The sequence below is a fragment of the Microtus oregoni genome, unplaced genomic scaffold (assembly GCF_018167655.1).
Source record: "Microtus oregoni isolate MIOR12 unplaced genomic scaffold, Mior012 000096F_ref0000112, whole genome shotgun sequence".
Classification (NCBI taxonomy): domain Eukaryota; kingdom Metazoa; phylum Chordata; class Mammalia; order Rodentia; family Cricetidae; genus Microtus; species Microtus oregoni.
The window spans coordinates 1,909,560-1,928,445 of NW_024544709.1; the positions used below are offsets into that span (position 1 = coordinate 1,909,560).

General features: G+C 36.1%; 1 protein-coding gene across 1 annotated transcript in view; it reads left to right on the forward strand.

Annotated features, from left to right (window-relative positions):
* The window catches only part of Msr1 (macrophage scavenger receptor 1), a 64,373-nt gene that overhangs the window by 40,156 nt on the left and 5,331 nt on the right, over positions 1–18,886 (forward strand). Inside the window, exon 9 of the mRNA XM_041644416.1 lies at positions 14,570–14,758. Within this exon, the coding sequence (XP_041500350.1) occupies positions 14,570–14,758 (189 nt within the window). The remainder of the gene's footprint in view (positions 1–14,569; positions 14,759–18,886) is intronic.

The window sequence follows — 18,886 nt, forward strand, 5'->3', positions numbered from 1 at the left end:
ATTTTATGCCTCCTTTAAATATGCACACCCTGATTAATACACTTCGGAGAAAAATATGTGAATTCCTGGAATGTTGCAGGGCAATTTTAAATGCTCCACTGTGAATTGTGTAGTAAAATGACTGTTTCCTATTGATATTTTTAATTATTTTTTGAATAATTTTGAATTCTCACTTCCTTGGAATGCTGACAAGTGTAATATAACACAAATATTCAGTTTTCTATGCACAATATTTTCATAAAACTCCATAAGGTTTATAGCATGATTCATTAGTCTCCAGCAAAATAATTAAATGTTCTCTTATAAACTATCATCTAAATGAAACTCTCTCCTATCATAGCCACATTTATTTTTCTAATATTAATTTTTAGTATTTTATTAGTCCTTTGATAATTTTATACGATGTGTTTGGATCATATTTACCATCCTTCTCCCAACCCTTCCAAGATCTAACCCTGCTTCTGTACAAACCACTACTTTGTGTCTTAAAAAATATATCAAGACCATTAGTGTCACCTATATATTCATGGATGTAACCACTGGAGTATCGTCAACTTACCAGGAGAAATTGACTCCCTGTCTTCCAGTTGCTATCAATCACTAATAGCTCCTTAGCTAGGGGTGTGATTTCTCACCCGGTCCCTCCTTATCATGCCATGATTAGGTCTGACTTGAGCATGAACCAGTCTTGTGCATGCTGTCACAACCACTGTGACTTATGTGCAGCTGTCCTCCTATATCCAGGAGACATTGCTTCCTCATAGTCATTGACACTGCTAACTCTTACACTCTTTAGACCTCTTCTTCCACAATGATCCCTCCCTCTATTTCTGAGAACCACACTAACACCCACAGGAATTCAATTTGTGCATCGAAAGAACATGGATTTCTAGTCACAGAAAGTAACCAGTTGAATAAATTTTATTAATATTTGCTAAGAAGCCCAATAGATCCTTAATGAATATTTTGAAATTTTAAAATCAGACATTTTTTAGCTTAAAGCAATGTGGAGCTTTGTACAGTAATGTAAATGCTATGCCACTGAGTTGGATTATCTGTTAATTAATTTCCTCATTGCTCTGACAGGAGCACCTTATAGGAAGAAGGGTTTACTTTGGCTCACAGTTTGAGGGTGTCATAAAACATAATGGCATGTAAATTCTGGAGTTAGGAACATGAGAAAGCTGCCCATGCTTTGTTCATAGTTAGGAAGCAGAGAGAGTTAGTTACAGACTGGTGCTGACCTTACTTTCCTTCTTTCTACTCACTCTGGGAACCCTGAAACTTCTGTAGGTGTCTCCCACAGTTATGGTTGGTCTTCCTGTCTCATTGAATGCACTCTATAAACTCTCCTTCAGACATTCCCAAAGGTTTGTCTCCCCAGTGATTCTAGTTTCTCTCAGATTGACAATGTTAACCAATATCCCAAACCCTTTAGTAAGAAAATATAATAATCCACTTAATGTCCTTTTGAGATAAGACTCACTAAACAGTCCAGTCTAACCTCAATATAGTGATCCTTCTGTCTCAGCTTCCTGAGTGCTAGGATTAAAGGTATTTTATACTATGCCCAGCTAAAAACAAACCTTTTAAAGAAGTTTTTGATGTGTTCAAATCACAGTATAGCAGACAGGATACCCTTATTTCCCACCTAAAAATGAAAGAAAAGCTTGTTCTTTCAAGCTTCCCTTTTATTTGCTCTCTTAACTCTGAATACTCAAACACAAAACATAAGTGAAAAGGGGAAAAGTAAAACACGTTACTGCTCTTGCACTGTCAGAATCTTATTGAGATTAGAAGTTGAAGACTGAAGTGCCCGCAGGGTTGGTTTCTCAGGAGACTTCTCTGCCTGGCTTGCTGATGGCCACAAAGCCAGTCTGACCTCTGAGGATCATATGATATTCCCCTCCTAAAGCACCAACCCTACCGAACTAGGACTCTGCTTTTATCAAGTCTTTAGGCACAAATTCCTCTGTAAAGGCCATAGTTCTAAAGACAGTCACCCTGGAACTTACGTACATAGGAAGAACATACTGTAGTCCTAACAGAAGATATAAAAATTTGACCCTGCTCTTCAACAATAACAGAAGAGTGAATTGGTATTGACACTATGTCTATGGGTCTTATATTTTATATCTGTCTTTATACAAAACTAGGAAGAGAGTCTTTCTGTTGGTTTCTATCAGTTTATCCTTAGGGGAGACCTAATATGCCAGTAAAATTTAAGTCATATTGATGCTAAAACTTACAAGAGCAATTTCACTTGTATTTTACTAATTTTTAAAATTTAAATTTCAGCGATGTTATTTAATATCATGCCACTTCATAAATGAAAACTACTACCCAGGAAATATTACCTGAATATACAATAACCAATTTTTAAAAGGTTCCTGTCAAATAGAATGACCTTGGCAATCCCGTATGTTCCTCCTCGAATAATTGCCACCAATATGTTTGTGAGAGCAGTTAAGAGGGATGAGAACGCTGGAACCACCACATCGTTTCAGCATTTGGGAGGTTGGAGCAGGAAGATTGCAAATTTGAGGTGAGCTTAGGACATAGAGTAGGAGGCTTTGTTTTAAAGAACAAACAAAAAACTGAAATGGCGAAGGCAGAGGCAGAAGGATCTTTGTGAATTCGAGGCCAACTTGGTCTGTAGAGCTAGTTCCAGGACAACCAGGGCCCAGCATAGAAACAGTGTTTAGAAAAACAAACAAAACCAAAAATGCCCTGCAGCCAAGGCTGTGCATAGTAACTGTGCAGAAAAACAAACAAAACCAAAAATCCCCTGAAAACCTTAAATGAAAAGTGACAAGATGTAATAAACTTTCTCATTAAAGAAATGAATGTATTGCCTCACATAGGAATTCTACAAAATGGATTTTACTTCATAAATAGCAGGATATAGGGTGCATTAGGCTTCTCTAATGAAGCAAAACTAATGGGATGGATATACAAACATATGTATATGTATGTGTGTATCCTTCCTACACACACACACACACACACACACACACACACACACACACGTAGGTTTTAAAATAGTAACACACAAAGAATTGCTTCAATGATCTGCGAACCTGCTATTCTGAGGCTGAGTGTCTCAGCTTTTAGGACTGTCTTTCCCTAGGGAAAAGGCAGATAAGTTGATCAACTGATAAGCTAGTAGTTGCTCATTCTATAAGACTGGGTGCCTCCTAGTCATGATCTGGCACTAGAAGCCTAGAAAGTTCCAAGGTCCTAGTCCAGGACAGCAGCTGGGAAACAATGGTCCTGCCATCAGTGAAAGAAGCAGCAACAAGGCAGACTAATTCCAGCAAGATGGAGGCTAAGAGAGCAAATGGTAAGATGAACTTCCTTCTGCCACATTTTTTTATCCATGCTGGTTTCAGAAGGTACTGTCCATATCCAGTGTGAGTCTTCTCACGTTAATCAAAGCAATCAAGATGCTACTGCAGGTAAGGCTCCTTCTCAGGCAACTCTACTTTGTGACAAACTGGCATCATAACCAAGTGTAATACAGGAGCGAGCTCAAGTTAAATCATCTGGACTCAGTCTCTCTGCAAGGCTCTCAGATTTCATATTTCTCACCTCTGTTGCAAATAGCTTCACATTGAGCCATATTATTTTTACATCTTGCTACTGTTTTCCCTTAAAAAAAAATCCTCTGATTCATCTCTGCTTGGGGGCTGAACTTACTCTTGGATACTGTGTTTAGGGATGGGTGTACTCATTCCCTAACAATGTTTTAAATGCCTAGTAATTAGGAAGACATGATTTCCTTTTCAGAATCTCAAGGGTACAAGAACAGGGAACAGCCCTCACTGTGTGGTTCAATAACATTTAGGAACAATCTTCCTGATTGCTCATTGGACGGCTGTTTTAGCAGCTCAATTCTTTCACAGTGGAAATGAGAAATAATCAAGGAACCACACTGCATCCTAGGAGCCACTGGTCTATAAGTTACTTGTAGCTTGGGGGAAATATACGAATAACCTCTGGGGTTTCTGTTACTGGTATGCAGCAGACTTGACATAGGGGATCCTGTTCATGGGTTTTGTAACATGAGCTGGGTCGCACGCTTCATAAAAGCTGCCCATGGTTTTGGAAAGGCGAGGTGACTAAACACTGATTTTGTAATGCATTGCTGCTGCCATCGCCTTTTGCTAAACATTCAGCCAGGTATCAGCACTTTTATGAAGCAAAGTTATGGCTGGGTTGTGGTGACGCCAGGCTTTAATCCTAGCATTCAGGAGACAGAGGCAGTTGGAACTCTGTGAGTTTAAGGCTAACCTGGTCTACAAGAATTAGTTCCAGGACAGGCTCCAAAGCTACAGAAAAAACCTGTATCAAAACCCAAAAAGAAAAAAAGAAAGAAAGAAAGAAAGAAGGAAAGAAAGAAAGAAAGAAAGAAAGGAAAAAATCTTCCACTGGGCTTGGCATTCTTCAATACACCTCTAATACTTTCTCTCCTCCACTCAATCCTCAAAAGAAATCTGTCACTGTGGTTTCCCCATAAATATTTAAGAAACTTAAAAAAAAAAAACTCTGTAAAACCTACTATAGGTGTGGTTGGTCTAAGCAATTTGAAACCTGCCTTAGTTGACATTCAGCTCAAAGACAACATTATAATGACTCTTAAACCAGCTTTTCTCCTCGAACATCCTTATAATACATTGTGATTTAAGTTAGGCCTCATCACAATTCCATGGGAGATCATTGCAATAATAAATAAAAATGCAAATATCAGAACTGCTTTTCCATATTATAAGGCCAGTGTCACAGTAGGGACTAGAAACTCACCTACCTCTGAACCCATACTTGGGATATTCTGAATGTATTTGATACTTTCATCTAACTTAGAGTATGTTTATTGAGATCCACTATTCACTAGGTCTATTTTTCTGTTTTTTTTCTTGTCTAAACAAAACAAGCCAATCTACATTAATTCATATTTTTACAGTCAAAGTTTGACTGGTCAAACAAATGGAGGCATCTATATTCTGAATAAGGAGACTGGCTTCTCTGTTGATATTTTGAGGTTTCAAGTACTCTGTCTCTAAATACTTTAAAGAACAGCAGTGACCCATGGATTATGACTGCTCTTGTTAGAAACCAATATAATGAAGACACACACACACACACACACACACACACAATTGACTTCTACCAGTTCCATTAAGTCAGTTTGACTACAGTTAGCGGAAATATTTATGGGAAGTCACTTTTCTCTCATATAATTTGGGAAACACTGTAGTAAATCAGAATTCCAATAACTAAGCAGATTAAACTTTAATGGACCAGATTGGGAACAGTTTTTTTCTCCCTAAGCTTTACATTTTAAATCCCCTTATAACCTACAATTTTACAGACTAATTCTCAAAATAAATTATGGTTAACTTTCATTGTGCTATTTCTATTGTAGCTCACATATTTGGATAACTTGTTTTACATGTTATAACATTTGCAACCCCAATCCCAAGAGACAAATGATAAAATGTTTATTCTGTATGAAGAAGGACATAAGAATTTCATCAAAATGTCTGAAATGTACAAATTTATAAATCAGCATATACAGTGCCCTACACCATATTTTTGAAATCCTAAAGGAGCCTTGTTCAAATTCTTAAATTTGGACCTGATGATTTGGGGGTCCCAAGGTCTGAAATGATAAGCAAATAGTTAAACAAATTAAACAGCCCCCAAATAGGTAAATTCCACTGTGTAGAATTTTTAAATTCCTCCTTTTAAATAGCTTTACAAATTAAGATTCACTAAGAAATGGTACCAGATAGTTCTAATACAGCAAATATTCTAACAAATTAGCTCTCACACATCTACAGAAATATATTTCACCGGAATTTAAGTATCTAGGTACTTTTTCATTTTAAGTATTTACCACTCTCTTAGCAAAAGTATCTTTAAACCTCCATGATTCAAATTTTTAGTATTCACAATTTAAATATAGGAATAGTAGCCTTTAAAATTCTTTCTATATTGAAATAAGTTACTCAAAATTGTTTTTCCAATAGTATCTAAGTTTATTATAATTTATTTTTAAAAAATACCTTCTCAGTATTTATTGTAATGTTTGCTAACGTGTGTAGTTTAAAACCGTGATTGATTTTGAGAACTTACTCTTTTCCAGCACAAATGAAACTATTACTGTGCAGCTTACTTTGTAGACTTCAAATGTTCAACAATTTGGTTTTTAATACTGAAATAGAATTGAGCAGGGGAGAAAGAGGAAGAATGGAGAAAATATATAGCTCAATAAAAACAATAAAAAAGAAATAGAATTGAGCATCAACATCATTTTAAAGGTTAAAAGCTCCTCTAATCAACAATACTTTGGTAAAAATAATGTTTTTCTTTCTTATTCAAATTTCGGCCATCTCTGTGTTTCATAGAATTTCAAAAATGCAGTCACATCCACTGAAAATCTCAGTAAGTGACCTGAATTAGAATATATATATATATATATATATATATTCTAAATATATATATTTAAAACAAAATTAGTTCACACTGGATTAAGGTGACCCTTCGTTCAGTGAGCACACGTATGAAGATAGGAACACACCCAGAGAAGAAGATCTAAAATACTGTAACTGCATCTAAAGCCACCAAGATTGGTAAGAGACACCAGGGGCTGGGAAGAAGCAAGCACAGATTCCTCAGAACCTTGAAAAAAAAGGTGTTTCCATAAGCTCCTTTATTTTAGTCTTATGAACTCCTAAACTGTGAATTTTTATTTTAAGCTACACAGCCCCAGTCATTTGTTATGACAACCATTGGAAAAATACTTTCGGTTCCAGGTTGTCTCCAAAGTTCATTCCAACAATCAGTCCACATCTCACTCTTCATTGGAGGACATGTAAAAACTCTGCTTAGGCATCTAACAGAATTGTTTCTCTGGGTATGCTCACCATAAACTGAAAATATAAATCAATAAAACAAAGGATACCTAAGCTCCCAATCCTCTAAATTCAGCAACACAAGACACTGTGATCTTAGTCCTTCCTTTACTCTGAACTCAAGCCTGGCTGGGTGCTGTCTTCTGCTTCTGCTATTCTGCATTTCTAGAGGGTACAAGATTGCGTGTCAGGGCCACGAGAGAGAAAGCCAACTCAGTGGTCAAACCTCCAAGTTCAGTTCCTGTTGAGCATGTGTTGCTTTTGTAGCCCTGTGTTGTTAACAACCATTAAGTCAAACCACTGTAGGTTGAGAACTGTTAGTAATGACTAGTTCCTCCCCGGCCATTTGTAACTTTAATGAAAGATTTGTGCACGAAGCTCTTTCATCTTTTATTATTCATCATTATTCACCCTAAATAAATGTTTAGGATCTGCTGTGGCTCTGTCAGCATTGCTGTGAATGCGTTAACTTCTTTAAGTTAAATATATTTCAAATGTAACAAAAGACTATTTACAGAAAATTACTGCTAAGTGGCCACAGATGCTCTACCATTTGGACTTGTAAGATGTCAATATTTACCATATTAACTACGTATTTCATCTGAGCGCTGTCAAGGCCTTACTGTAACCACCTTCCAGTCTGCTTAGGGTAAACCTTTATCATAGTATTTGTTTTTACTTGTATACTTATACATATAAACAATAGATTGCATTGTTTTGTTTGTTATACATCATAAATGGATTATAATCTCTCATTTTCAGCTAGGTCTTTATCTTTAACTTTGTAAGTTTTATCATGATATGCCATAATGCTATAGGGAACTTCCTGTGTTGTGATCGAGAAAAAATTTTTAAGTAAGTGTAATCATATGTTAATTTTAATTTGTCACCTAATATATAGCAGTATGTTGTCATGCTTTTCTCTATTTCCTAGGTGTTTAGTTGAACCATTATATTTAATGTTTCTAAAATACATAATTTGGTGGTTTGAATAGGAATGACCCCCATAGACTCACATATTTGAGTGCTTGATCATTAGAGAGTCGTGCTACTTGACAAGGATTAGTTGTGGCCTCCTTGGAGGAAATGTGTCTCTTGGGGGGGAGGGGGGCTTTGGGGTTTCCAATGCTCAGGGACCAGTCTTTCTTCTTTCCTGCTGCCTACCAAAATATAGAACTATCAGCTGCCTCTGCAGCACCATGGCTGCCTGAATATCATCGTGCTTCCTGCCACGACAATAACGGACTAAACCTCTGAATCTGAAAGCAAAACGTTTTCCTTTATAAGTGTTGTTATGGTCATGTTGTCTCTTCACAGCAATAGAACATTGACTAAGACATAAAATAGTAAAATTATGATAAACATTTCTCTATTCTGAATAGTTAACATAATTCTTTTTTGCTCAACCTTTGAAATTATCCCTTAATAAATAAAAATAAATTACTGAAATTATTAACCTTAATAAATAAAAATAAATTACTGAAATTATTAACCTTTATTATAATTAGAGGTAGCTCATTTGAATAGATTAGCAAATATTTTTATACTATCTGGTTTATTACGTACTTTTCTTTTGGTGTCTTATAGAAATATAGATGGAATATTTGTATAATAATGATTTTTATTTTATGTATAGACATAGAGATATAAAATATATCACAACCATAGTCCTCCCTTAAGTACTTAACCTTATAGAGTATTAACATACATAACAGCAAATTTTGGCTGTTTTCAAAGGCAGCAATAACAGTGTCTCATTGTTAATTAATTAATTCATTAAACCAGTAATTTCCTGATTTTGGTTGTCATCATCTGCAGTTTTCCCATGAAGGAACAGTGACCTTGTCTTGCAGATTCAAATCTCCCTGTGTTTAAGGTGGCTAAGTGGACATTCAGTCAAAAGATTTCTGTCTACCACGAGTCAGCAGATAAGCAACAAGTCCTCACTCCGGGATGAAGAGACATAGCTATTAGAATATATATATATATATATATATATATATATATATATATATATCTGCAGAGCAGTGGCTCCCACCAGCCCCCTGCCCTGCTAATGCCAAGCTCACAGAAGGCAACACTGTCAGTTACTCCCTTAACAAGACTCAAAACAATGTAAATTAAATCAATCTTCTTTTCATGACGTTACCTTACTTTTAGTATACATACCAAACTGCTTAATCTAGAGACCTTGGTAAACAATACAGTCCATTTTTCTATTGTTTCTTTTCCTAAGATTTTTAACAATTCAATTACGTCATCTTCTGAAGTCCTTCATTCCGGGAAATCTCATTATTTATCAACACATATGGTAGCTGTTTGTCATACGAGCTTTAGGGTACCACCTGTATTCTACTGTGTGCTGGAAAGATAGCAAAGGTATAAATCACATGGGGGAAAGATAACCCGTGCACACCTGAAATACATGGTGGAGAATTGAGAGGGAAGTTAGAGAGGGAAACAAAGAATATTTAAGATGAGGACCCAGATACAAAAAATATAGAGGCTTGTTTGGAACACTGGAGAGTCACAAGACTGATGAAGAAGGGAGAAGGGAGAGGAGAAGGAGGAGAAGGACAAGGAGGTGGAGAAGAAGGAAGAGGAAGAGGAGAGCAAGGAGGAGGAGAAGGGGAAGAAGAGGAGAAAAAGAAGAGGATGAAGAGGAGAAGACAAAGAAATGGAAGATAATTTTTCAATGGATCAAAGGAGATAGTGATCAGACATTAAATGACAACTTTAGTTACTCTTTGAGTCTTAGTTATTGGGAAGATATATTCCTACTGGAACCTGCTATCATTCTACAGAATTGTATTTGTAGCTACTCAAGAATCCAAACTGGCTCTGTGACCAGGTAACAAGCATTTTCTTTTTATTCTCTGTAATGGCTGTACTCTTCACTAACATTGTTAGAGACTGAAGGCAGCCACAAATGAATAGTTGTACATACATCCAAACAAATTTTACCTGAAGATCAGACAGCAGGTGAGAATTACCCGTAGGCCATAAATATTCCTCAATGGTTTAAAAGAGCTCCAGAAAGTAGTAGAAAATTATTCAGTAAATTATAGAAATGGCTATCTAAACTCTTATGTAAACCTATTCAGCAGGTCTTGAATCCCTACAGCAGCTCGTCAGAGTTGACTTCTAGCCCCTGTTTGACAAGAACAAATGTTACATGAGAAAATGGTGAATATGAATATCCACGCACATAAATATAAAGGTTTTTTTTTATTTTTTAAATTTATTTATTTATTAAGGATTTCTGCCTCGTCCCCACAACCGCTTCCCATTTCCCTCCCCTCCCCCGATTAAGTCCCCCCCCCTCATCTGCTCGAAGAGCAATCAGGGTTCCCTGACCTGTGGGAAGCCCAAGGACTGCCCACCTCTATCCAGGTCTCGTAAGGTGAGCATTCAAACTGCCTAGGCTCCCACAAAGCCAGTACGTGCAAGTAGGATCAAAAACCCATTGCAATTGTTCTTGAATTCTCAGTATTCCTCATTGTCCACTATGTTCAGCTAGTCCGGATTTATCCCATGCTTTTTCAGACCTAGGCCAGCTGGCCTTGGTGAGATCCCAATAGAACATCCCCATTGTCTTAGTGTGTGGGTGCACCCCTCGTGGTCCTGAGGTTTTAATACAGACAGATCATGTGCTATTTCTGCTGATTTAACCATAAAATAAAAACTTTAAATCTTAAATAAATAAAACTCTGTGCTTGCACATAATTTTAAGGAATTCATTATTTATTTTAAACCTAAAAATCATATCAACTTTAAAGAAAGGATAGTTGCTTAAGTAAAATTCTTCCCAGAAACCAGAAATATGTCTGATGCAGTGGATTTTGTTTAGTTACATGTATTTTGCTAATATACATCATATTTTCTCTTCTAACAGCTGAAAATTAGGGGCCCACAGAGTTTAGCACGTGTGGCAATGTCCACTCACATTGTCCAAAGCAGATCCCAAATCCAGAGTGCCTCCTGAGTTTATCAGTATGGTTATACTATGTAAACATAGAAAAGAAAAAGAATATAAGAATAATTATCTAATTACAAACAGTACTGAGCACATGTAGCATGGTTATTAAAATATTTTTATGGAAAAAACATGAATTTTGTCAACTCAGAAACTCTGCCTTTGACAAGGAAATGGCTTCCCACCCTCTCTCTAAACACACCATGTTTATCACATGACCTTGCTTATTGGCCAGTCTCTTTAATCCACAGAAAGGTTTCTAGCCTACTCCATGTTGTTGGAAGGCTTGTCTGCATAGTTTGAAAGTGTCAGTAAGAAAACTACTGGAAGAGGGTGTTAGCACAGCTTCACCATGCAACTAGAGATAAGCAACCTTCTGGAGTTGAGACAACCGCAGAGAAAAGCCAATACATATATTGCAAATATATATATATCAAAAATCCCAGGGGAAGGTATCTGCCTTGCTAAACATCCTAGTATGTTAGAAAGATATTTGTGTTGGTTTTATTCATGTAACTATAAGCTAGCTAAGTTCAGGAGGACCTCTGACCTTCAGCCTTCCAGACAAATATTACAGTCAATATTTTGGGTATGAAATGCCATGGATAGTGCCTACAAACTTTGGTCTGTCATGCCAGCTGCCCCTAGTGGTATTAGCGACTACACCTAGGCATTCCTATTGGAGGGAAACACCGCACTACTGATGTACATCTTTAGCCTTGCTTTGTGGTTTTCAATTCAAGACAGGATCTCATTAAGTTGCCTGGCCTGGCCTTGAGCTCACACATAGAACAAAGGCAAGCCTTGAATTTTTTATGTCTCCCACTTCAATTTAACAAGCAGCTGATTGAGAGAAACTGAATGGATGTGAGATATGATTTCTACACTGAGCCTCTTTCCTATCTCAGAAGTGACAAAGGGTTAGCAGAGATGGTCACGTGTCAATAATTAGTATATAATTGAAAACATCCAGATGATAGGCTTGCATTGGCATATTACAGTCATTCTCCTTGAAAACAATGAATTATTTCACTATTAGAGCTTTTTCTTTTCTTTTAAATTTAGTTTTTTAAATCTTTGACAACTACTTACATGCATACAATTCATTGATGTCATAGTCTTTCTACACCATTATCCTCTCTTCGGTCCTTCCATTTCTTCTCACTTTTTTATGCTACCCAAGTAGACCCTTTCCATTTCCGTGTGTGTGTGTGTTTTTGTGTGTGTGTGTGTGTGTGTGTGTGTGTGTGTGTGTGCGTGCGTGTGTGTGTGTACATCTGCACCAGTCTCTGCTGTGTGCTCATAATTGCTTTGGCCATACCATATTTAGAAGACAGCATTTTATAAAACTCATTCCCATTCTCATCCTCTTACATCCCTGTCATCTGATTTTCTGTGATGTCCCCTGAGCCTTGGAGTGGGTGAAATAGATGTCCCACTAAGGGCTCTTTCTAATATATATAACATGCCTCCTTTCTTAAGTGTACAATATCATCCTCTGGTTTGGGCATCTCAAAATGTGAGTGCTGGGCCAGCAACATCAACACCACCAGGGAACTTGTTGCACATGGAAAATATGAGGTTCCACTTTGGTCATACTAAATTCGGGCCAGAAGTTTAGGATTTTGCTGCATACCAAGAATTAAGAACCACTGCCCCAGGACAAACAAGGTGCATCAATGGTACCTGTAGAGAAAGAAGATATTAAGAATGCTTCTATACACAAGTTTGGGGACAGCCAAGCATACATAATTAAATGTTTGAGTATGTCAGTTTATCCCTGAATGAAATATATATATGAACATCCAGGCATAACACTTCTGAGAAAAATATGACACTATTAATATAGAAATCTTTATGAAATCTTTCTTAAAAAAATTTCTTATTTTCTTAGGCACTTGATTTAAATGATTAATAAATGATTAGGTCACTCATAGATTTTTCTCAGTAGTTGAGAGTTTGGATTTTGTCATAGCAGGCTACTTATATTTTAAAATTTTTTAGTTTTTGCTTGAGTGAAAAATAGATTTGTGTTTTGGAATGATTCCATGCATTCTGTAGAATAAAGAACATAGTTATAATAATGTCTTTCTACATGCCACACCACCTATGATGCTCCTGTGTGGCTCACTGAGTTAGTCATTATATGAAAGCTTCAACTTCCTTTAAATATTGTTCTATTACTATTTCAACAAAATTTACTTGAATCAGGAGAAAATGCCCCTGAATAGTTCTTAAAAATAATAAACTCTAAAAACCAAAACCACCAAAATTATACTTGGACAGTTGAGAACTATTTGCTATTTTTATTTTATGAGTCTTGCATGCATGTTTGTCTGTGTAACATGCAGCTGCTTTGTTCCCATAGATGCTAGAAAGAAATCCCTTGCAACTGCAGTGATAAAGGGTGTGAGTCACTGTGTGGATGGTAGGGATTGCTCACTGGTACTCTTAAAACAAAAGCAAGGGCTCTAATCACTGAGTTGTCTATCCAGCACTCCCCAGTTTGTTTTATAATTTAGTATGAATCAGACCTTTAATTGAAAGGATACATTTAAATATTACTTTACATTTTTTATATATACACTCTGTCTAAATCAAATATAATGTATACATGAAATATTAAATTGAATTTAAATAGACTTACTCATTGGCTGTTATGATTATAGAAATGATGATATTGTCAGCATAAACATTTTTAATTTTAATAAGTATTGTTTTGTTATTTGACAGTTTATGTATATAATGAATGTGGAATGTTTCACACCCCCAATTCCCTCCACTCGACACCTACTCTCCCAGCCAAATCCTCTCCTACTCTCCTGTCTGTTTCTGTGTTTGTGAAACTCCCTGGGTTTATTTAGGATTCCTTGACTGGGCATATGTGGGAGATCATTTACTGGTACATGGCCAGCTTACCAGAGGCTACACCACTGAAGAAACTGGCACCTGCTCCCTAGAGGGATGGGAAATTTTAAACATTTAGAGGGGAAAAAATCTATGCAGTCATAATACATGGGATTCTCTTGATATTTCTAAATATAACTACTTCCTTTTCTCTGAATAAGATAAACAGTTTGACAATCTACTTTTTTTTTTTTTTTTTTTTTTTTGGTTTTTCGAGACAGAGTTTCTCTGTGGTTTTGGAGCCTGTCCTGGAACTAGCTCTTGTAGACCAGGCTGGCCTCGAACTCACAGAGATCCACCTGCCTCTGCCTCCCGAGTGCTGGGATTAAAGGCGTGCGCCACCACCGCCCGGCGACAATCTACTTTTTTGATCCTCTAAACTGTTTAGAGTTATGGATTAAACATAAATGAATTAGGAAAATAATGACACACTCTGTGGCACATTTTACAAATATGTGAAAATTATGAGAAATTTATAAAGCTGCAATAAACTGGCATGCATCAAGGTCACTGGAGAAATTTGAAGTCTTCTAATATATTTAAATGTTACTTCAATTCAGCTTTATGGGAAGCAACGCTTGCAGTTAAACTCTTTTGCCAATAGGTGGCGAAAAAGTTTAATCATTATTCCAATAGTTTAGTTTACTGAAGAAATGTATCAAAACACTTTATTAAAAATAAATAAAAGTGCCAGGGTTCACCTCCAATTACCTTAAAAAAATTAGTGGAGCAATATGCATATAATCAGTCTTTGCCGCCTATGTTACAGCTACTCTTAAGAATGTTCGACTGGTTGATGGCACTGGACCTCACGAGGGCAGAGTGGAAGTCTTCCACCAAGGCCGCTGGGGCACAATCTGTGATGACCGCTGGGATATACGTGCTGGACAAGTTGTCTGCAGGAGTCTAGGATACCAAGGTGTGCAAGCCGTGCACAAGAGAGCTCACTTTGGACAAGGTAACCAAAAATCAGGTTGTTTCTTTAAAACCTGAAGTTGGCTTTTTAAAACATTCCTTGGAGAATTTCAAACACGAGGACTGAATGTACATCACCATCTACCTTTCTCTTCCAACTCCATTCACCCTGTGTCCAAATTCTCCAAAGTAGGCAGGATTGTTTGTTTGCTTGTTTGTTTACCATTTGGAAACCAAGTAGGTACAGAAGCATGTAAGCCAAAAGAAAAGAATTCTGCACAAAGGTTTTGAGGGAAAGTAAATGCCTTTAGAAAATATGCATATATATACATATTATGTATGTATATGTATATAAGAATATGGATGCATATACATGTATATACATGATATATATGTATATATATATCGTGTTCCTGACAACCTAACATCTAGATTTTATCTAAGCTTGCTAGTTAGTTGGCAAAGCAAATAATATCATTGGTCAGGAAGATGGAGAGGGATAAGTATGTGTGAGTTATTGACAGAATGTAGTACATCATTGGTGGCTGAGTTTGCACAACTGATTCTGGAGATGTTTGTTCATCATTTGTGTTGACTTATAAACTATCCATGGTGGATTTAGAGGAGGGCCCCAACCTCTGTTCGAATGCCACAGAAGTAAAGTTTGTCATCCCCCTCATTTGGCTTGTAAAACATGAGATACTTCTTTGGCTATATATATGCTAATATATCTCACCTAGATGGCAGCAACCAGTTCTATGACTACATTAAAGAGCTAGGAGAGAATTTACACTGGAAAATATCCTTAAATGTACATCCATAAATATTTCATTGTAAATTGGTGTTTCTAAATTTGTGTCTTATAATAAGTCTAATATGTAATTAAACATCTTAAACATCTACAAATGTTTTGATTCTGGATAACAAAGAGATCAAGGAAACATGTATACACTTTCATTTTCATCTATGTTTTCTAGATATTCCAGCCTTCGAATAAGTTTCTCTGTATTGAAGTTCTAGCTTTTGTAAATTTATAACTTTATTATTCCTGATGCATGTAGTCAATCAGAAAAAAATAGAGAAGGAATTTATGTAAAATTATAAAGATAAATTAATATGTCATCTCATATATATTTCAATATTGGAAAATTATCATAACTCAATACTGGAATAAGATTAGATGTTTAATATTCCCATTAGAGATATGACTTATGACATGATACCACAATTTAGTGATAACTATGAACCTGATATGCTGAGCACATTAATAGTATTGACAATGGGTCATGATTACATCCTTTTCTTAAATTAATTCCCATAATAGGCAATAAGAGATGGATTTGAGCAGAGACTCCAGATTCTGTGTTTTCAAATGCATGCTTTAATCTGGTGAAGAAACCACATGTAAGATAACAGATTCCTGGTGTGTACAGTTTGTGTCAAACATTAAGTTCCTGGTTGTCTATTATTTAATTTGTGCCATAAAATGTGAATTGAAAACACAAAGGAAATGTAAAATACCTATATTTCCCATAATATCATGGATTTACATGGTTACAAACTTTTTATCCCTGTCACACCTTCAAGATTTTTATTCTCCCTTTTAGTTGTGATTTTATTTAGTATGAAATCTCACACCTATACACAAAGCACTAGAGATGGAAAGGCAAGAGTATATGAAGTCAAAGACAGCCTAGCCTACCTATCAAGATCCTCTCAAATAAATAGAAGAAATGAAAAGAGCAACAATGATATGTGTAGAGATTAAGCATCCTTCTACCCTTAAATTTACTTTTTTTTTTAGTTTTTCGTGTTTTTAATTTTTCCTAGCAGTGAACACACATGACTTCAATAAATTTACTTTTTTAGAATAAAATACTTTCGATCAGTGGTTAATTTTTTCTAAAAGAAGAGCTAAAAGAACTGAAATGGCAATGTGAGTGTCCATATGCTATAGAAAAAACTAAGTATCTGCTTGATTTAAAAAATAGAATACAAATATGTTTTTAAATAAATATTTAAAACATATTTATAAATAAAATATATTCAAAGACTTGATCACTTATGAAGTCAGCATCTCTGGGTTTAACAGAATATGCCATTTCTGCCTCAATGCTTTTTTTCTTGGTAAGCAGACCCTACTTAAGGTTTAGAATAATAACATGTAGAGAACGTGTATTCTTAATCGCTATCTTCATTGCAAAAGAAAATGCCAAATCTATAGTAATACTTGTTTCACTGAGACCCATGCAGTTAATTCATCTCTCATATCTTCAGACGAACATTTCATCTATTACAGAAAGAACATCACATCAAAGTGACATAAATAGAGTAATTTTAATTCAGGAGAACTAAGGAGCTTCAGTAAAGTGCAATGTGGTTCTGCACCTTATTTCTCTGAGCTTGAAGACTTGCTATGTATTTCAAGAAGGTTTTCAATAGATCCTTACAACCTAGAGGGAAATAGCACTGGGAACGGGTATGATCCTGAGATTGTGTTAACTGTAAGAACTAGCGTCACAAGTCAAATATTCTGGAGATGCCCTCCCTAGGCATCTTGAGAGGCATACTTCACCATCTAGAAGATTCTAAATCCAGTCCAGTTAACAATGTGGTTTAATCATCACATGGTTTTTCCAAGTTTGTATTCATTCCCAGGAAATATACATCAGAGCTCACGGCCTGAAAATGCTTTCTCTTTCAGCAGAGAGTAAAATGATAGGAATTTGCGTCAAGTGATGTAATGAGGAGGCTGCTAGTCCTAAAATAATCACACAGATACTGTATTAATTAAATCACTGTTTGGCCCATTAGTTCTAGCTTCTTATTGGCTAATTCTTACATCATAATTTAACCCATCTTTATTAATTGGTGCATCACCACAAGGTCATCGTCTACCAGCAAAGTTTCAGCACATCTGTTTCCGGAGGTGGCTCCATGGCTTCTCCCTGTCTCTGTCTTCTTTTCTCCCAGTATTTAATTTATTTCTTCCCATGTAGCTCCATTCCCCTATAGCTCTGCTATAGGCCCAAAGCAGTTCCTTTATTAACCAATGATAGTCACAACATACAACGGTGACTCTCACATCAAAGTGAAATTATTTATGCAGCTATTCACTAATAAATCTCTTAAGTGTTTTATTTTTGATATAACAGAGTTCTTTTTAATAGGTCTAACTTAATGTGGCTGTGCGTGTATGGTATATAGTAAATCTGAACACTGTCTCAAAAATTCTTCCAATAAATCCATACAATGGACACGCACATTGCTATTTCATACACATTTCTGAGCACTTTATGAAGCAAATTAGAAAAACCAGAAGCTTTAGAAATCAGAAGATATACATTGACGCCTTGGTACTGGTACTTTTATCTCAGCATTTCAATAAAATGAGAAACATGCTGTCACATACCTGTTTAGAATATTTAAGGAACTAGCGTGTGGAAAGCACCCGGTAGAAGCCCCTTCCCAGCACTGCCTAGTACTCAGAGGTGTGTGCTCACAAGCAGTTCACACTCAACAATGAGAAGTCCCTTTGGCATTCTGCTTGAAAGAAGAGCCAGAATTATGTAGAACGATACCACACAGGGACGCCAGAGCTACTCTGTGAGTCAGAAATATGCGTGCAGTTTTCCCCTGTGGGAAAAGCAGTCTGACAAGAACTCACAACCAGCCCACTGAAGAAGGGGTAGATAATTTAAACAATGAAGCAAGATGAGTGTGGAAACAGAGAAAAACAAAACCAAGATGGATTGTTCTGAATAAAAAATGAAAACATTTTGAAATATAGGTGTCATGGTCTACATCATGGAATATTATATGAGACAGAGTTTCCCGTGAACAACTATTTTTGTAAGAAATTTAGAACTTTGTTCTAATACCTCTCCACATTTACTTATAGTTCTACCCAGGAGATGGGGAAAAGACAATTCTGATTGCAGACTAAAGACAAAAAAGAAAGCCTAGATATAAGAATGAATAACAGGTAGCAAAAGACAAGCGTGCTTGTGAGTTTTAACTATTTACTAATTGCTTGGGAAAACAAGAATCCAGTTAATTTTATATCATCTACGACCACCAAAATTTAAATAAAAGAAGAAAAATTATAATTCATCCACTTTGTACAATTCCCCCATTTCAGAGAGAATGTACTTTTCTGGACACAGTTTCT